Raw genomic sequence first — 21934 nt, 5'->3', positions numbered from 1 at the left:
TTTCTGTGGGTTTGTTTCCCTAGTTTACCCAGACTAACACAATGATTGAATGTAAAATACATTATAAATAGCATAAAAATTAAACACCCTCATGGTGATAAAAATTCAACAATCAGCTGTAAATATGTCTAATGATAGACCAGGATAAACGTACTATTAAACATCATGAGAACATTTAAAATAATTTAATAAATGACATGAACTATTTTTAAAAGATTATTTTAAATTCAAAACATACATATATATATATTTTCATAAAGATTAGCAGATAAATAAGAATACATATATCTAATAATAGAGTATATATATAATAAAGGAAATGGCTAAATTAGTTAAATAAATATGTGCTTGATTGCATCATGAAAACAGACATCTGAATTATTTTTAAAAATAACTTTAAGTTAGCTAAAATCAAAGGAAAACTAACACACTTCTGTATGTTTCAAAACACCGTGAACAGGGAATGAAAGAACAACCTGGAAAATTTTCAACATACAATATATGTTTTATACTTAGGACAAACTCTCATAAGTAAGACAGAAATTGTATATGAAATCAAACAATATTTAAAAAATAATAAATGACTGATAATAAAGAAATTAATTATTCAGTGTTTTTGGTATTCAAATAAATGCAACCTAAAACATAGGTTTGGCATATTTTCCCCCATTAATTTATAAATTTAAAAATATGTCATTTGGTTTGATAAATGAAAATTATAAGAATAAAAGCGATTAAAAATTTTTTTTAAAAAATTTTAAAAAAAAGAAGAAAAGCAATTTTCTGCTGCACTTATGGCAATCCATGCCTTCGGGTGCAATATGAAAGATTCTGTGGGTGAAACATTAAGAGAAGATGAAAGGAATTATGCATAGAGTTATTGAACCAAAAACAATGAGTCAATGCTTAGCCATTCAAGAAATAGTACATGAGCAAGAACTTATGGAACTAACGGCACCAAGCTACTATGAAGGAATTAATGAAAAAACAAGGTTCCAAGAATCGATAGAACCCCTACAGAACAGTGTGAACATACTGATGAAGCACTGGATGCATTCAAACACCTATGACCAGAAATCTGTGAAACAGGTATCTGTTCAGCTAGAAGAGATCCATATTTTCACACAATCCAATGATAGGTGACCCAAAAAACGATGGAAATTATTAAACAGTATCATGAATATCACATACAGTTAAAATTTGGGGGGAGATTACTCAACAATGGTTGCAGCGTACATCAAAAGACTGCTGCCAAAACTTCAGACTGGATTCAGAGGAGGATGTGGGCAAGGGATATCATTGCCGAATAGATAATATCATTACGATCTTTGCCTTGGTTTTAATGACTATGCAGAGGCATTCAACTGTGTGAGCCACAACAAATGATAGAAAGCACTGAGAAGAATAGGGATTACATGACATTTTATTGTGCTCATGCTGAACATGTATGTGGACCAAGAAGCTTTCCTTTGACTAGGACAAGGGAATGATGCATGATTTAAAATCGGAAAAGTTGGGGTCAGGGTTGTGTTCTTTCATTTTACTTATTCATCTGAAAAGCTAGATTACAAGGAGACTGCAACATCAGTCTGAGAGAATGGCTTACTAACAAGTTGATGTAGTAGATGACGTAATCTTGCTTGTAAAAGTGAGGAGGCCATGAAGTACTTGCTGATGAATATCAAGGATTGCCTCCTTGAAAATACATTACAACCCAATGTAAAAAAAATAAAAATCTCTACAACCGGGCTAAAAAGTCTCATCACAATAAAAGGAGTAAAGCTTGGAATTGTCAAGGATTTCATCTTGCTTAGATCCATAATCAATGTTCTTGGAAGTAGAACTCAAGAACTCAAATAATATAGTGCATCGGGCAATTCTGCTGCACAAGCAAAGATGTCACCAAGGATTATAGTGTGCCTGACCCAAGCCAATCATTGACTCATGAAAAATTGGAGACCATTCCCTACCAAAGAAAAATTATTAAATATCTCCATAATGTTTTATTTTTTTAAATATTAAATTAATAGACTATAATATTACATAATAATATTGAAATACCTCATGATATATCTGGTATAAAAACAAAGTACATAAATGTATAAAGTTTAAAGCTTACTAAACACATAGAGAATGAACCTGATTTTGAAAGGAAAATAAGATATACAAGCCTACTTTCTCCTTAGTAACACGGTTAGGGTTCCAAATATATGTGAAATTCAATAATACACAGCAATAGAGTATGAGTGCATCAGATGATAACTACATCATTACGTTACTATCAAATTCCATCATTATATGCCTGCCAAACCACTGAGAGTCTTTCGTCAGTCACACTGACGCAGAACCTTAACCATCAACCTTCAATTGATTACTTCATCTTTCGTTGCTGCTGGCTACACATCATTATTGAGAAAAATCGTCAGAAAGTAGATGTTCTGCCATGGTCACACATGTAAAATGTGGGATAATGAGACAGTCCGTTAGTGAAGAGAGGGTGTGTTATTTAAAAATGTGCTCTCATCTGATTCTTCATCCCTGTGATTTGATTTATGTATCTATATAATAAATAAGAGTTGTGAAGTTTTACACAAAGCACCATATGCAACTTTTAAAAGGAAATATTTAAATAATGTAGAATCTTCTAATGAGTTTTAATGTCCAATGCTTAGTTTAAAAATAGAAAGAGCCAGAAGTTTAAGAAAGAGAACCCTCTGTTGCCCTGGGAGTCTATGAAGAGAAAAAAAAAAACCTGATAGGTTGCTTTGTCAGAGCTCGTTGAAGTTGTGCACTAGGTTGAATCACACGAAAGACAATCTCAGAGAGCTGTCATCTTGTACACAGGTACAGATAAGAGCTCATGACACAGAAACTCCTCAGGAATAGAAACGGGAGTAGCAATACCAGGAGGGTAGGGAAAAGCTGGGATGAGGAAGGGGGAAGAAACCATGGAGGAAGGGAAAAAGTAATCCGTGTAAAATATGAAAATAGTAATAATTTATAATTTATCAAGGGGTCACGAGGGTGGGATGGGAGGAGTGAGGGGGGGGGGAAGGAGCTGATACCAAGGGATCAAATAGAAAGTAAATGTCTAGAAAATATTGATGGCAGTATATGTACAGAAATATTTGATAAAATTGATGTATGGATTTTTAGAAGAGCTGTAAGAGTCCTCAATAAAATGATCTTAAAAATACATATATAGAGATTTGTTCAAGAAACTACACTGAGCCCATCATCTTCCTTAACGAGAGTCTCCCAGTGAGTTAGGTCAACGAGGCCGGTGACAGTTTGCAACCTGGGAAACCAGAGTCAACTCCAGGAGTAAGGACCCCTGTGTTCTATCCAGTCACATGAACTCTGCTTTCAGTGTACCGGTTAAAAGGGAACGAGAGCTATATACTCCACATAAGAAGTAGAGAATGCACAGAATAATTTTCACTAAAATACTTAACGGTTATCACTAAATGAAAGTAATCAGGGGAAGATTTTATATTCCTTAAAAACCTTTTTCTCGTAGTGTTCTAGAAATCATGAGCATTTGCATGCATAATTGATAAAAGTTTCCTATTTTGTACAATATTTAAAGATAGACTTAATGGTATTGATAGGAAGATCGGGGATAAAGGGGTTGCCTCCACCGAATGCCTAAAGCTAAACAAAAATTAGACGCCCATGCCACAATAAAAGTGTTGAAGACAAATCAGGCACACATTGGACCCCTATCAGGACAATCCAAAGCTGGGCATTCTCAGATCAAGGTCACCCAGACACAGGTGAAGGTCAAGCTGGGCACACACACCAGACACAAGCAACATTCCATCACCTGTGAGCCTGAGCTCAGCCACTAAGATGGGCCACTGCCCTAAGCAACGCCCCGCCCCGGCACAGGAGGAGATAACTAGCAGAGACTGAGGGCTCTCCTCACGCGTGTGCAGCACACACAGGCACGCACGCACGCGCCCTCTCTGGGCTCACACTCTCTGTTTTGTTTGTTTGTTTGTTTGTTTGTTTGGTGGGTTGTTTGGTTGCTTGGTTGGTTCTGGGACTCCTTTTTTGGTTCTATGGACTCCTGTGAACAGCCATTTTCCACGTGGCTTTTTGTGCTTCTCTGAAACGGCCATTTCCGTCGCACACTCTCCCACGGCCTTGCATGCTTTCCCGGGACAGCGTGTACTATCTGAGACTGTATTCCATGAAACTTCCCTTTCCCTCATCGAAGCCATTGGATTCCAAAAGTGCTCTGCCACGTGAATTCTTTCAGGGTTGAGAAGCAAGAAATATATGGAAATGCTATAGACCCTGTTATTGTCACTAGATTAGGGATAAAAGGGGATACCCCTCAACCCGCATGCCTGCAAAGCCCCACAACAGAGGGGTTGAAAGAAATCCGGCAACCATTAAACACCTATGGGAAGATCCAAACTGAGCATGCTCAGACACAAGCCCCCTAGGCCCACGTAGGAGGTCCACCTGGTAGCATAGACTAGACCCAGTCTCATGACATCACGGAAATGTGCTTAAGATCAGCCAATAGGATTAGCCAATACCTTCAAACACACCTCCCAGCCAAGCAGAGCACAAGTTTTTGTGTGTCCACCCAGGGCCTGCTGGGGCCAGCACTCTCTTGGCCTCAGGGATTTCATGGTGCTACAAGCATGGGTTTGGGGGCTTGGGGCTCCTGTTCCTGTATCCTTTCCATGTGTGTGTGTGTTGTTTCTTTTTAGTGCCCAGTTGTGAACCCCTGCATGGCCTGGCATGCTTCCCAGAAATATGTCCCTGTTGAGACGGTGATACCTGAAACTCTCCCTTTCCTTTTCAAAACTCCCTTGGATTACAAGAGTGATCCTGTCACTTGAATTCGTTCACTGCCGTGAAGCAAGAACCAACCGAAGTAGCCCAATCCAGGAAGGTCATCTTGAGAGAATACATCAGTCTCTGAGACTTATGGTGCTGTGGCCAGAAAGTCAGACTTCTTTGCTCCTTCTTTGTGAAGGCTGAGACAATGAAGATAGGAGTTAGCAGCGCAGGTCTTAATGATCTAGTGTTGCTATTACAGAAACACAAGTGGGGGCTTTCACAGATGTCTTGAATTGAGGGCACTTACTTTAAGGGAAGTATTTCACCTCTGTCATTTCTGGAGGGAGATCTTATCTGCTCAGCGTCTTCTCCTGGTTCTTTGGAGATCTGTAGGTGCGTTGACATCTTTCTTACCATTCATCTCCTATTCTCCCTTGTTAAATCTTTTTCATATCTCAAAAGAATATATATCTAAGGCTATACCCTACACCGATTCTGACTATTTAACGTAATAAATAAACCCATTACTGAGTGGAATTTTAACCACAGGTCACGAAGTTTGGATTTATAATACATATTTTGGGAAATATAATTCAATGTGTAACATTCCAGCCTCCAGTTCATCCAAATTCCTGTTTTTGCCATATACATAACACATTCAAACATAACATGAAATGTCACAGAGATCCAAGTCCAGTATTCCATCCTCTGAATCAAATCAAATCAAATCAAATCAAATCAAATCGGGCTCAAATTCAGTAGTGTCAGCTAGTCAGAAAATGGCAAGGGTAGAAGAGATGATAAGTGGAAGACACCGGGCAGGAATCTAATTACGAAAGAGGTGGAGACAGCCTTCTCACACACCACTCCGGCACAAAGATAGGTGAAGGGCAGAATAGAAAACATATCAATGGAAGAGATCAGAGATATGGGAGATAGAAACAATAGAAGCAATATCAGTGGAAGAGATCAGAGATATGGGAGAGAATGAAATGGCCCCAGGAAGAAACAGGATATTCACAGGATCCCCACAATGATTGAATGGACTTTAGAGTTTAGGTCTGAGACAAGAGTCAAGTCTGGGGTACTCTGTTAATAGGGTGTCAGAAGGTGCACACGGAAAAGGAGGAGGGATATTACAGAGGACGAATCAATAGTTGAAGACCCACCAGAAAGCCAGCCTTTGGTGAGAAGCCCACCGTTGGCCTATATGAAGTTCAGCACTACATTTTGCCTGGCCTTTCAGACTACACTAGGGCTCTCTGGACTTCTTTTCCAAAATATTTTCCATCAATAAACTCACTCTTCTTGGTGGCTCTAAATCTTGAACCAAGTCTGTAGCTACCACTGCTTTTTAATGATCTGCATCATCATCACTGTGTTGTAGAGAGAGTGGTTGGCCCTCAATAGGTTGTTCTTAAAAGAGATTTGAGATGATGGGCTTAAGGCCTTTCAAGTATTGGAGGGCAATAGGGTACTGAGGCACATTAGGAAACTCTCATACCCTGGGCACGAGATAGATGATCTCCCTAGGGACCTTTGACCCTGGGAAGCATCAGGTCTCCATTGCCAACCAGCCAGGACACTGAGGTCTCTTGCAGAGGTTTCTCAGGAGGTGCGGGGGATGAACTATCCCACCTGCTTTATTTTGGATTGGGCAGTGAGTTCCCCAGTGACCTTATTTATTTATTTGCATCCTGGGCATTCTCTCCAATGTCGCATTTGGGAACATTTGAAATGGGGCCAGGTGTCTGACACATGCATGGCCCAGCAACTGGTTTCGATATACTCAACCTGGCCTCTAGGGTAGCAGCTAACATCTGGTGTTCAGCCTTGTCTCTTGCAGCTTATCTGATTTTGACTGTACTTTCTGTTGTTGCAAACTCTAAAAGCTGCATTGAGAAGGACTGGCTGTGGAGTGAGCGGGCCATGTTCTAATCTTTCTTCTTTTCCTTCCTTAATGTCTGCAGCTGAGTGTGAAATGAAATGTGATTGGAGTCAAGCAGTGTGTGCTGGTGACAACGGGTCCATTCTGGTGCAGTTGGGGAAAGCCTCTGGCAAACGTGACAGAATTGGGCAGGACTTTCATTCTGACTTTGGGTGGTTGCTCTAACTTTGGTCATCATTGACTATCTTATCGGTGGTTTTCTGCAGACCCTCGATGATATAAATCACCTTGTAACCTAGAAGGGTGCAGTCCCCATGACCAATTCGTTAATTCCAATCAGGGTCTGAGTTAGTTGGTTTATTGTGCCAACCTGGCTGATAAACACAAGTGGGCTTAATTGAAGGGCGGAGGGATAAATGACTCGGTGAGCCTCGCCTTTCTAACTCGGCTCTCTTACTTTGTGATGGTCGGACCAGGATACAGCTTCCTTAGCTAGGTCCATGCTTCGGCTGGCAAGGCTCACTTCCTGCAGAACACCACCAGGGGGAAGCCACATGGACCTACCCTGATGGAGCCCTGGGTGCTGGAGCAGCTGTGTGGAGACCCCCGTCAGTGCTAAGACGCTTACATGTTCACTGATTTGGCTTTCCTCCTGCAGTCAGCCTCGATATGTCTGTTTTGTGAGATGGAGGAGGACTTTGTGGACTGGTGTTGGACATATGGGTTAATGTTGGACTTGTGGGCTTGGGCAGCACTGGGTTGGGATGTTTTCTTGATGCTCAGTTAACCTTTATATAAAACTCTCTCTTATACATGAGTTTCTGTGGATTAGTTGCTCTAAAGTACCCAGACTAACACGGGGTCCTTTTGGGGAACCACAGTGAAGCCCATGGGTTTATCCCAGTTTGGGGCATGAAATTCATCACCTCTCTGCTGAGCAGTGACACAGACTTTCTACTTGTCTTCTGGGATTAGAGTGGTTGTGAAAATTATATAGACATTATGCCAGGCAAGATCATAAGACTGAGCAACGTAGGTGAACATTTTAATTTAAATGTCTGGGTCAGAGGAAGAACTTGCCAGATGTTCAACTAACCCTTCTGTTCCAGCCACTTCACAGAGAGGAAAAATGGAAGCAGGGTCTGAAAACGGAGTTAATGGGTTAATAGAAGAAACTTCTGAGGCGGAGCAGCAGAAAGTGAACCGACAGGGGGCAGAGTCACTGCCAACAGAAAAGAGGAGTTAAGTTGCATGGGAAAGGGCACTGAGGGGGGGGGGGAATTATTTGACCTTTGAGGAGGAGGAGGGGAGACTAACGGTATAGGGGAGGTAATGAAGACCACAGAAGTTGGCCTTGGTGTGAGGAGAATCATTCATAAGTTCTACCTTCCACCCAAAGTTTGGACATAATTCAGTGAAGTTTTTGCCACTACAGAGAAGGTATGTCCTTTCTTCACTGTTCAATAACATGCTCACAATTGTCTTTTGAAGTCTCACAAATAGGACTCTTAAAGTACACACTTCCAATGAGATTCAGTTGCAAACACCATATATTGCCTTTCTCAAAGGTAATAGAGACTCTTCCTCCACCTCTCCTCCCTCCCTTCTCAGTCCTCCCCAGAATGTCTTCGATGGCCATAATTCTACCAACAATCTCTTTAAGGCAATCTATGCATTACTATTCAAAAGCCACCTGCCATGAAGTCAATTCTGATCCACAGCAATGCTTCATAGGACTGATTATAACTTCTCCTTAGGGATTTGAGACTGCTAACGGGCTTAAACCACAAACATCGTGGTTAACAGACTAATGCGTAGCCCATAGCATCATCAAGATTCCTAAATTTTATTATTAGGCACCTTAAAAAAGTCCCTCTTTTAGCCTTGACCCATTTACCCATTTCTAAAATTGCCTCCATATTTTAGGTACCTGTCAGGGAGCATACAACTTCTGAGACCATATTATGTCATAGTTATCCAGACTGTTATAACAGAAATATTAGAAGAAAGTGGTTTGACTAAACACAAATTTATTTTCTTAAAGTTTAGAAGGATACAAGTTTGAATTCAGAAGACTGTATCTAAAGGATAGTTTTGTCTCTGCGTCAACTGTGCAGGAAGGTCTTTGTCTCTTCAGCTTCTACTTCCTGGTCCCTTAGTTGAACCCATTTCAAAGAAAAATGACCCAACAGCTTGTGAAAATTATAGAACAGTGTCATTGAGGTCACATGCAAGTAAACATTTGCTTACAATCATTCAACAACCATTGCAAAAGTACACTAAGAAGAACCTGCCAGAAATGTAGTCTGGATTCAGAAAAGGATGTGGATCAAGGGGTACAATTGCTGATGTCAGGTGGATCTTGGCTCCAAGATATGTATTAGTATTTCATTGAGAATTCAAAGGCCTTAGACTGTATGGATCATAGGAAACTATGGATGGCCTTGGGAAAATTGATATCTCCAGAACAGTTACTGTGTTCACGTCGAAGTTGTACATGAATCAAGAGGCAGTTGTGTGAACAGTGCAAGGGAGCACTGCATGGTTTAATATCAGGAAAGTTGTGTGTCAAGATGGAATCCTTTACATACTTCCTGAACATGCATGCTGGGAAAATAATCAGAGAAGATGGACTATATGAAGAGAATATGACACGGGGATTAGAGGAAGATTGAATAACAATCTGTGATATGCAGATGACACAACCATGCTTGCTGAATGTTAAGAGGACTCAAAGCATTTTCTTATGAAAAATCAAGAATTATAGCTTTTAATATGAATACAATGTAATGTAAAGAAAACTAAAATCCTCACAACTGGAACAACAAGTAACATCATGAAAAGTGGAGGAAGGGGTTCCTGAATTTGTCAAGCTTTCCATCTTTCCTGGACCCACAATCAATGCTCATGGAAACAGAAGTTAAGAGATCAGACAAAAAATGACAGTGGGTAAATCCGATGCACAAGACCTCTTCGTAGGGTTGTAAAGCAACAACCCTTTGAAGAGCTAAGGTGCACCCAGGCTATGGGATTTTCAACCACCTTATATGCATGTGAAAATTGCACATCACATCAGGGAGTTGGAAGAAGAAAGAATTCATTTAATTTACAGTACTGGCAAAAATATTGAGAGTACCATGGATTGCCAAAAGGACACAACTCATTTTCCTTGGAAAAAGTAGAGCCAGAATGCTCCTTAGAAGCAACAATGGTGAGACTTTGTGTCACATGCTTTGGAACTTTGGTCAGGAGAGACCAATCCCTGGAAAAGGAGACCATGCTTGGTAAAGTTGATCGGCAATGAAAAGTCGGACGGCTTGATACCGTGGCTGCAACAATGTGCTCACACCTAACATAGATGCGGATGGTGAAGGATCAGGTAGTGCTTAGTTCTGTTACACATGAGTCCGGCTGAGTCAGAACTGACCCAGTGACATTTACCAACAAGAGTCTGAGTGAAATGTTCTATATTACTGTTGAGACCAACTGAAAAAAAAATTTTTTTTAGAATAATAGATCTGAGGTGCCCATAAGAGGCCAGTGTACAAATGTTAGTTACAGCAGTGTTGAGTCCCTTCTTATAACATCCTTGCCTCTTTTACCCAAGTCCATGTCCATTTGGGCTATATGTATTTTAAAAATATGCTATACATATTTACAAAGGTATGTATTCCTGAATAATACTCAATGCTTTAGGAGAATAAACAAGCAAAGAATTCTCACTTCTATCTAATGAGGTATTCCTAAGTGAAAACATGAGTTGAGTAGGTGGGAAGGGGTGGAAGGTATAGGGTAATGGGGCCAGTTGAGAGAGAGGGAACAGCAGAGGGAGGATTGGGTAAGAGAGAGAGAAAAGTAAAGAGAAGGTGTTGAAAGGGTGCTTATTTTCTGAGCTCTGACTCATTTCAAAGATATCATAGCAGCAAATTAAACGATCCTTCAGCAAGAACTTTGACAAGGAAATTTCATTAGGGATTTAAATCTCTAGGGAAGCTCAAGTTGCTGTATTAAGATATGAAAATTGTGCAAATATTGCTGCTTAGGATAATGTTTGCTTCAGGTCATTGAGTTACAGTCCATGAATTTTAGAGTGATGAGCATCATATTCAAAGTAAGGGGAGATGGGAAGATTTAAAGAAATGCAAGAAATACAGCTGGGAGCTCAGGCTGGAGATTCATCTGCATAGAAATAAAGCTGCAGGGCTGATGAGCTGCGTGACCTTGGGGAGGATTATTTATCATCTCTGGGGGGTCTCATGTCCTCATATATAAAATGAGGGCAATTGCAGTGTTTCCCTTTTAAACCATGAGTGTAAGGAAATCATCCAAGGAAAGTCAAGTCCAGCTCGGCAGTTACAGTGAGAACCCATATGAACCTGATCATGGTGATGTGTAGGGGAGAGATGGCAAATAAATCGGTCCTTGGGGAAATACAGTTGCAATGATCCTTAAAAGTGTGGATGGTAAGAAGTCATGCTACATACTTTACATATGTTATCAGAAGGGACCAGTCCTTATGCAAAGTAGAAAGATTCAGGATGAAGAGGTTGTCTCTACAAAATGCCTAAGTTAAACAAAAATTAACTGGCTACGCACAACCAAGGTTGAAAAAAAATCAGCCCCATGTTAGACACCTATGGGGATGATAAAAAACTGGGCATGAGCAGACTAAAGTCATCTAGGCACAGGTGAACGTCAACCTGGGCACACACACTAGGTACCTGCAATATTACATCACACATGGGCCTGAACTCAGCCACTAAGATTGGCCAATACCCTCAATGACTGCCCCTTCCAGCCCCCCACTGATTGAGAGCAGGTGACTTTCTTTCAGGGTGGAGTTTGGGATTTTTCTTGTGTTCTCTAGGCACACTTATGAGTCCTCTCAGAGCTCACACCCGCTATCTCTCTTTTTTGCATTTTTTCAGTTCTAGGACTCTGCTTCTTTTTTTTTCCTCCATGGATTCAACTCTGTAGTCAGGATGTCACAGAACCAGGATTGTGTTCTATTTCCCACAGGGTTGCTATGGGTCAGAACCGGTGCCTAAAAGCAACAACTTGTGTCTGCACTCAAGGGTTTTCACTGTTGGTGGGAAAGCTGTTAAGATTAAAAGGTTATTGCTGACATTTTTCAAATGTGAAACCACACCAGGAGAGCTTTTTGATATTTTGGTTGTGGAATTCAAAATTCTTTTCCTTTTGTAAAAAGAATAAAATGATGTACTACTACTGTATGAGAATCCAAAATCTTTGAAATAGAAATTCAAAAGTAGCAAGAGCAACTCAGTGGCATAATGGATAAGCCCAGTATAAAGCTTGCGGGCCAAATACATCTTCCAAGCTGACAAAAATGATCCATGTTGTTCCTGGCCCTTCCCCATATGTAACCCTGTTATTCTCTCTCACTAATAAAGAGGCCCCAGGATCTTCATTCTACCTTTGTATTCTCAGAGAAGTCCCAGGGGGCTGTAAATAGCTAAGACATTCAGCTGCTAACCAAGAGTTTGGTTGTTCCCATCCACCCAGGGGTAACTTGAAACGAAGGGTTGGCAACCTACTTCTTTCAATCCAGTCACTGAAAACCCTATGGGACACCGTATTATTTTGCCCCAAACAGGGTTGTCATGAGTCAGAACCCACAGAATGCCAACCAGTCTTAGGTATTCCCAGAGTCTGACCATTTAGAGCAGTGGTTCCCACTTCCCTAATGCCACGTCTCTTTCATACGGTTCCTCAAGTTGCGGTGACCCCCCCCAAAAATTATGTTAAAATTATGTTCCTTGCTACTTCATAACTGTAATTTTGCTTTGGTTATGAATCAGGCAACCTCTGTGAAAGGGTCATTTGATTTCCAAAGGGGTTGTGACCCACAGATTGAAAACCACTGATTTAGATATTGTCGTCTGCATACTCTGAAACTATCTGTAGAAACAATCAATTATTGTATATAAAAATCAATTAATGCCTGTATAATCAAATGAGAAAAAATTTTTAAATTCCCCATTTATAGTGGGGCTCAGTGATTATTCCATTCATTTTTTCATGCTTAGTTTGGATTTCTATTTAATTCTATGTAATTCTATGTAATTCTCATAGTAGTACACCATTTTACTCACATTTAAAAAAGGAGGAAAAAATTGAATTACATAACCAAAATATCAAAAAGTACTCCTGGTGTGTTGTCGCATAAGCATTGGGCTACTAATCACAAGGTCTGTAGTTCAACCCCACCAGTCACTTCATGGGAGAAAGACTGACACTTCCATCAAGAAGCTTTATATCTATATATAAAAAGCCCAATGAGCAGTTCTAATCTGTCTTATGGGATAAAAACTCTGTTTTGGAATTTTAATATGTTTATTTTCATTTTAGAGTCAAAGATGTTCCTTTTTTAAGAATCTAGAAAAACAATGCTCATTTATGTTCTTTAACTTAAACTATTTTACCCAGCTATTATTTTAAAAGTTATTTAATATAGCACAATATATGAGCTATATTTTACTTAAATATCCTGTGGTTTCTTACTTAGAATGTATCTGTAATTGATAAAAATGATAATAAAACCCACTGTACTGAATATTTTATACATAAGACACTGTGTGTACAGGATTGGTGACTCATGGCTTTATTTTCCTCTGAGGAACAAAACAGTTGTGATGGTGAGCTTTGCTCTCACTTTTGGCCTTGCTGGACTGTCCTGTACACTTGAAAATAATTGTGATGAGGTTATTAATAGAGATATAATCCTACTCACTTTGTACAAAGCTCATGGCCTTGCTCAGTATCTTGCATGACTTTATGTTGAAAAGAGGAAGCAGGAAAGGATAAAGGGAAGACAATAAAATATTTGATATGAAAAAAGAAAGAAAGGAGGAAGGAGAAATGGGAGAAAATAACTTGCAAAAATGAAGAAAGAAAAAGCAAATAAGGAAGTAAAAGGAAAGAGACAGAGGAAAGAAGGGATCGAGGGATAAAAATTAATAAAAGAGCAAAGCCAAGAAGGAAAGAAGAACCTACAAGGTAGTTCTTCATGTAAGACACCGAGTGCTCTAAATGTATGTCTCTAACCACAGCAGTGACTAGCCTTTTAAACCACAAATACTCAAGACCCTGGCTCACAAAATAAACCCATGCAAATCCCTCTGACAGCAGCAACTAGCCTGGCTGAACCTCTGGGAAGGGATCCTCACATCCCTGAGACCAGAGGTAAACTGGCTACTTGATCTTCAACAACCATCACTTTTTTTTTCAAGAACTAAATTTCAAAGAAAATATAAATTAATCTCTGTGAAACAGGTGCCCGTGCTAAAATAAAAAACCATTAAATTAAGCAAAGGCTTTTATTGTTGAGAAACTTTGCAGTTACTTGAGTAAATGTCACTGGGAATTCTAGGGAAAAACAAAACACACAGTTAAAAAAGATTTTGAAAGATGGTGAAATGTCCGTTATGCAGCACATGCAAACTGGCTGGCAGACAAGGTGACTATTGTTGGTCCTCAACTGCAACATGTTTTGCTGAAATGTGTGCTACGCATGCTTGATACTCAGCAAAACCTACCACTGTGCTTATTATCTGAAAACACATGTCATGGTCCTCACTAAACTAAATTGCTGGTTCAACCAAACTCTCTTTCTTTAGCAGTGATTCTATCACAGCAGCTATGGGGAAAGTAGAACAGGATTCACAGAGAAAGTAAAAATGTGAATCTGAGTAAAATTGGACCTCTTGATAAAGAAAGTTACCTTTTTACATTATAGAAACATTAAGGACAAGCAATATCTTTAATACAAAATTGTCTTTTTACATAGATGAAGTAAATAATTTTTCATTAGAATAGCAATTGATGCACATATAATTCCCATTGCACTGGATGAGATCTGATTCATAGGGAACCTATGTAGTATTTCCGACACTGGTAATCCTTAGTGAAGCATATCATCTCATCTTTTTCTCATGGAGTGTCTTACAGGTTTAATTGCCAACATTGCAGTTAAAAGTTCAATACTGAACCATAATGTTGCTAAAATACTTTGATGTTTGAAAACTTTTTATGTGATTTTAGATGTGTAGTTTCCAAGTTCAGTAAGACAAAGATGCATTAGTTCAATATTATTATACATTATAAACACAAGGATTTTACTTTGGATAATATTTTTGGAAATACAACTCCTTTATTTTATTTTCTGGTTTTGTTTTCTTCATTTAAAAAAATCATTTTTTCAGGGGCTTTTACAACTCTTATCACAATCCATCCATCCATCCATCTATGTGTCAAGCACGTTTTATTTTCTCTATAATCTTGTTCCTCTAATGGAAGTGCATTTAGGTGGCCTGGAAGCGAAGGAAGCGTACTTGGCTGGAATCCCCGGTACAGCTTAGAGAACTGAATCTTGAGGCCAGGCCCGTAGGGGCAAAATCTGGACTGTGTTCGTTCTTTGAAGTTTCTCCCACCCTCCTTAATATTTTAATATATATTTAACGGTTTAACAGTTAAGTACTAAACCATAACTTACAGTGTGGGGATTCAAAATCATCCAGAGTTGTCTATACAATAGACCTGTCTCTTTTCTTCTTTCTTTCTTTCAGTGTAAATTGGATGAAAGATTGTAAAGCAGATACATTTTCCATTCAGCTATTCATATAACAATGCTGTGATCCTGGGTGGTGGAAGTCACTGTACTTCAAATGCCAAGAGGGTCAACCAAAGAGAACAGTTTCCAGCAGAGTTTCCAAATTAAACACAGACCTTGAAGAAGGACCCAGCTACCCACTTCAGTGGGAGAAGCACTGATAATCTTATGCATAGCTTTGCAACATTGTCAGATCCTGAAGGCTGAATGAACAGAACCTGAGCATTGTCAGAGATTGTGCCAGGGGCTGGAGATCATGTGGAATGTGACTGAGGAGGAGCTTATTGTTCAGAGTGGACTTAACCACAGTGGTATAAGTCAGCCAAGCCTTGCTGATGGTGCACGACTTAAGGCAAAAAGAAACAGCTGCAAACATCTTCTAATCATCAGAACATGGCATGTACTAAGTATGAATCTAGGAAAATTGGAAGTCATCAAAACTGAAATACTGCACACTAAGATCAACATCCTAGGTGTTAGTGAGCTGAAATGAAATGGTATTGACCATTGGAGTCAGAAAATCATACGATTTATTATACTGTGACTAACACAATTGAGAGGAATGGAGTTGCAGTCATTGTCAAAAAGAACATTGAAAATCATTCTTGAAGTACAGTGCTCTTTATGATAGGATTATGTCTATCTGCCTTCAAGGAAATCCAATGAATATGTTTATTATTCAAATGTATGAATCAAGCACAAAAGCCAGTGATAAAGAAATGGAAGAATTCTACTAAGGACTTCAGTCAGAAATGGATCAAACATGCAACCAAGATGCCTGGGTAATTTTTGGCAATTTAAATGCAAAAGTAAGAACACGGAACAGTAGTTAGAAAATATGACTTTGCTACAGAATTGAAACAGGAGATCCAATGATGGAAATTTTCAACACCAACCACTTATTCGTAGTAAATAATGTTTTTTAATGACACAAAAGGCAGCCATACCCAGGGATTTCTCCAGATAATTCCACAGAAATAAAATTGACTGAAGCTTTAAGAAGAGATGCTGGACACGCTTAATCTCAGTAGCGAAAACCAGGCCAGGGGCTGACTGTGGAACAGACCATCAATTGCTCATGTGTAAGCCGAAGAAAACTAAAATAAATACAGGAGAGCCAAAATATAACTTTGAATCTGTCTCACCTGAATTTCAAGAACAGATTTAATGCATTGAACACTAATGACAGAGGACCTGATGAACTATGAGAGGACATGAAAAACTGGACCTTGAAGAAAGCAAAATAGCATCTAAAAGGCAGAAAAGAAAGGCTAGAAGTCAGAGGAGACTCTGAATCTGGTTCTTAATCATAGAGTAGCTAAAGAAAATTGAAGAAAAGTAATTTTAAAAAGGAAGAACCTTCTCAGCACATCTTTAGCTGAAAGAACTCAAGAAAATATTGAACCCTTGATTTGCAATTTTGAGAGATCCTACAAGCAAAATAGTCTATGATAAAATACACAGGATAACTTTATTAAAATGAGCTGGTCAACATTCTATCATTTCAGGAGCATGAACCAATGGTACTGAAGGAAGAAATTTTAAGCTGTGCTAAACACATTAGGTAAAAACAGGGTGTCAGGAATTGATGGAATGCCAACTGAAATGTTTCAACAAGTTATGGGACACTGGAAGGACTTATCTATAGTAGGATATTAGGTAGACAGTTATGTACTTGGCCAACTCATTGGAAAAGATCCATATTTGTACCCATTCCAATGAAAGGTGACCAAACAGAGTGCTCAAACTATTGAAGAATATCTCTGACATCAGATGAAAGTAAAATTTTGCTGAAGATCTTCCAAAATGGTTGAAGCTGCGTATTGACAGGGAGCTGCCAGAGGTTCAGGCCGGATTCAGAAGAGGACATGGAACAAGGGAGATCGTGGCTGGTGCCAGTCGAATCTTGGCTCCAAGCAGAGAATACCAGAAAGACGTTTATTTGTGATGTATTGACTATGCCACAACATTCAACTGTGTAGGTCAACAAACTATGGATAACCTTGAGAAGAATGAAATTCTAGAACACCTCATTGTGCTTCTGAGGATTTTGTACACGGCTCGACAGGCAGTTATGCGAACAGAGCAAGGGCATGCTGCATGGTTAAGTTCAGGAAAGGTGTTTGCCAGGGTGTGTCCTTCCACCACACTTATTCAAACTGTAGTCTGAGCAAACCCTCAGGAAGCTGGCTTATATGAAAAAGCCTGTGACATCAGGGTTAGAGGAGGATTCATATGCAGGTGACACACCCAGGCTTGCTGGAAGTGAGGAGGACTTGAAACAATTGGTGATGAAACTCAAGGCTGTATTCGTCAGTATGGATTACAATGAAATGTAAAGAGGCCCCAGATCCTTACAGATGGACCAGTAAGTAACATGATAAAGGGAGAAAAGTTTGAAGTTCTCAAGGACTCAGTCTTAATAGGATCCAGAATCGATGCTCATGGAAAGCAGCGGTCAATAGATCCAAAGACATCTTGCATTAAGTAAGTGTGCTGCTCAAGACCTCTTTAGAGTCGGGGGTGGCAGGGGGGACTTTGAGGCCTCAGGAAGACCTGACCCAAGCCATGGTGTTTTCCATTGCTTTAGATGTATGTGAAAGTTGGACATTGAATAAGGAAGACCAAAGAAGAATCTGATCATTTGCATTCTGTTGTTGAGCTAATGTGGAAAGTACCATGGGCTGCTCTAAGGACAAGATGACCGTCTTAGTATGGCCAGAGTAGTCTTGGAGGCAGTGATGGAGAGACTTCAACTTAAGGACTTTGGATGTCATCTCAGAAGAGACCGGTTCCCAAGGCGATGGATTGACATTATGGCTGCTCCAAGTGGCTCCAGCGTGGGAGCCACTGTGAGGCAGACGCGGGACATTGATTCATTTTGTTGCGCAGATGGTCACTATGGGTCGGAACCAATTCGATGGCACCGAACAACAACAGCTTTCATATACATGCTGTTTCAACTCATTGATTGTAACCCCCAGAATGAAATATCACTGATCCCACTTCCTTCCCGTGTTTTCTGTTTGCTTTCTTAACGCTTCCTCACTTTGCCTTGAAAAAATATTGTCTTTTTATTTCAAATGGTTGATTATACATTTGAATAAGCATGTGAATTTCTCTTGTATTATGGTTTCTCTTACATATCTATTATTTGACTGAAAAATAAGAAGGAGTTCATGTCCAGACCTGAAGGGTGACTAAGGGCCATTGATTCTAAGGTTCATGTCCAGACCTGTAGGGTAACCAAGGGCCATCAGTTTCCAGGTTCTAACTGGCTCTACGATGGACTGTCCTAGCTTGCATTCCGGCCGGTTTTCAGATACACACTGTTGTCAACATCTTAGTGAGCAAGCATGACACAGAGTAAAGGCTGCCTACACATTGCGCTAGAAGGTGAAGAAAAAATACTTGACCTACTTGGATCTGATAAGATGGAATCTGTTTTCGGCAGAAATTGATCACAGCGGACTCCTTGGTAGCCTTCTTTGCACCTGCGAAAGGAAACAGGACATATGGTTTAAAAGAGTCAGTTCAAGGTCTCAAAAAGTAAAAGAGAAACCAATGAGAGCACAGTGAGAGCAGTATATTTATGCCTTTGTCGTATCAGTGTCAGTCAATCGTCTGTTTCCAACATTGACAGAAGATTCTATGACTATTTCTGACTCCAAAAAAATACAGATTTACTGTTATACAGCTTAGCATGCTGCATCCACTGTTTGCATGAAGTCATGTGTGCGTGTGTTTATATCACAACAACACCCTGGTCTACAGAAGGCTGCAAAAGGCCTTCCTTCACCTTGCAGCAGTTGATTTCTAATTATTGTGCATTTTTAAATATGATTGATCTGTTTGGGGCTTTAGTGTCTTCCTTTTCCTGGTGTTTTATGAGATTTTCTATTTGCGAATTTCACTATATTTTTGTTCCCCCCCCCACCCTCCCACCCCCCCCCCCCAATCCTCCAGGTTTTCCTTCCAATCGGCATCAAACAATACCTTGGCTAAAAACAGCAGCATTTTCCCTGTCAAGCTATGAAAGGCATCGCCCTATACGCACGGCCTCTCTCCACCCATACGTTTCTCCCTTAATTTTTCTCATTTATATTCCACAAACGTGGAAAGTTCCTGCTTTCTGTTAAGCGTTGCAAAAGACAAATTCCTGAGTCAGGCACAATATGGAGGATGTCCCCGGATTGAAGCATGTCCTCTCAGCTCTGGCAGTCCCATGTGGATACTTCACAATTTGCACAATCAGGGCTGCTTGGGGACTCAGAGAGCAGGGTCCGTCCACTAAAGGCCAAATTGCTGGTCTCTGGATCGCCTCTTGAAGGGGAGGTGGCATTCAGTGGCTTGCTTGGCACTTAGTCTGCCATGCTTGATTGCAGCAGGGACAGGCATGGCTGCGTGTGGGGTGATTCTGTCCTACTTACAGAGGGGGATAGTGTGGCGCTGGCATAAAACTCAGACGTAACAAATTACGATCCTTTTGTTGTTAAAAAAAAAATCTACGCAATTGACCATTCTGCCAGTGTGGATTCAGCCAGTTGTGGCTCTCTCCCCCAAGATCGCACTTTGTTTTCACACTGGAATAAACTATTAAATAAGGCCAATTGCTATTGCTGCACCAGCACTGAAAGCCACCAGGTAATTTTTCTACTTTTATTGTGAGTCAAATTGGAAATCAGGTAATCAGGCCATTCTTGTCCACACATTTTTAAGTCGGGTACACTGCAGTGCGTTTGGCAATTGTTTGCATAGACTGAGAACAAGACCTCTGATATATGGCTCTTTCACACACCCAGCGCAGTATGGAAATAATTTGTTTACACAGCCTTATGTTTTCATAGCATTTCTTATGTATTTCCTTGAAATAAAGTAGGTGTATCATTGTGCAAATCAGGAAATGCTCAGGAATAAAACACATGTTAGTGATGATTAACACTGGCTGCAATAATTAAAGTTTATTTGTCAATTTAGCTAGAACACCAGCTTCAGGGTCTTGGCAGATATGCAGTTTGACATTTCAGTAATTATGTAATATGGAAGATCTGCAATGATAGTCGTTTGTAGTTGTGTAATCTGATGTGATCATCCTTCATCTTCACATATACTGATTTTCACACAGATAATCTGATTTGGGATCTCAACCATGTCAATGAGTGAGAAGCGGCTGTAATAGGTTAACATTGTATTTACATTTGTATGTTTTGTGGGGGTGGGTTTGTTAGAAGAGACACTCTTTTTTTTTGTTTATTTCATAACACTTGGCATTTGAAAGAGATAGGAGTATAATAAGAGCAAGATAAATTCACATAAAGTATTTTAACAAAACACAATGAAATTAACATTTTAAAGTATCCAGGCAATATTTAATGATTTATACACGTTTTAAAAAATGAGTAATTAATGCCTTAACCAAAATAGCATTTTACTCATTTGCCCTAACTCTGAACTGCTTTCAAAGTTCTGCTCAGCTTACTCAGGATGTTTTTTATTTCCCTTTCTCTGAATTTATTTATTGTGTGGAAGCCTGTGTAACATCATTGATATTGAAAACGTCAATGCCCCTTGGTTGTTTGCAAGTAAACTTAATTCTACAGATAATGATGTAAGAGTTAAGAATATGCCCAGAACAGGAAATAGAGCCAGCATTGACAACCAATTGTTTAAAAATTAATAGGGAGGGAAGGGTTGTTATCAAAAGTGAAAACAACCACAAAAATTACTAAGTCTACAAGCACTAAGAAATTTTATTTTGAAAATATGTATCATAAATCATGTGTGTTTCTTAGTCCTTGGAGTTGCTACCTCTGAGACTAGTAACTTAATAACCATGTGGTCTCCTTATACTTACTTCTCAAATACAAACACAGGCAGCAGTAAAGGGCATAGTTAAGAAGCCAATGTGCAAACTGAAATCTTATAGGACAGTTCAATAGGTAACCATGGTAAGGGGGCCCCTAATGAGAGAGAGAGGGGTTAAGCTGTGGCAGTGATGGAAGGCCCAAGGAGTACTTGAACCATCTCCGTGGCTTTGGTAGCCAATGTTGTGTTGGTATCAACTCATAGCAAATGGATGCACAATAGAAGAAATCCTTCTTGAGGCTTGCACTCTCCCCGGTCAGTGGTGGATCACGTAGAGGGTCTTTATGTTCTGAGTTTCAGAACTGGATTGGAAGGCCGCTTTATAGTCTACATTAGTCTGAAGACTCTGCTCTTTCAGCATCCTATCAACACAAAACTCCTCTCTGACAGGCGGTTGGTGATGATACTTGTGGTACATCGGCTAGTCATTGAACCCTCATCTCCATCATGGAAGACCCTTCCCGCTGACCCTTATCATCTCATCAGCAAAAGCCTTTCTCCAGAGGAGCTTTTGGCAAAAGAGATAAAGAGAAGAGAAGACAGACAAAAATGAGAAAATATGCAAACACGTGACCTTCTGGAATTTAGTCCCTGTGTATCTGGTGTGAGTACGCAGGAATGGAGCGTGTGTCCCCAGATCTGGAATTGGAGTTCAGGAAGCGCTTTCTACAATGAATAGAAACCTTCCTCAACCATCCACAGAAGCCAATGTCCTTTGTCAAAGCTGAAGTGATGACAGTAGTCACAAG

General features: G+C 39.8%; 1 protein-coding gene across 4 annotated transcripts in view; it reads right to left on the bottom strand.

Annotated features, from left to right (window-relative positions):
- The window catches only part of NRG3 (neuregulin 3), a 1273738-nt gene that overhangs the window by 303199 nt on the left and 948605 nt on the right, over positions 1 to 21934 (bottom strand). For all 4 annotated transcript variants that reach the window (XM_075559154.1, XM_075559155.1, XM_075559156.1 and 1 more), the window contains exon 3: positions 18741 to 18814. In XM_075559154.1, the coding sequence (XP_075415269.1) occupies positions 18741 to 18814 (74 nt within the window). The remainder of the gene's footprint in view (positions 1 to 18740; positions 18815 to 21934) is intronic.

Source organism: Tenrec ecaudatus, chromosome 10 (genome assembly GCF_050624435.1).
Source record: "Tenrec ecaudatus isolate mTenEca1 chromosome 10, mTenEca1.hap1, whole genome shotgun sequence".
In the NCBI taxonomy this organism is placed as follows: domain Eukaryota; kingdom Metazoa; phylum Chordata; class Mammalia; order Afrosoricida; family Tenrecidae; genus Tenrec; species Tenrec ecaudatus.
This window is presented reverse-complemented; position numbering and strand designations above follow the sequence as displayed.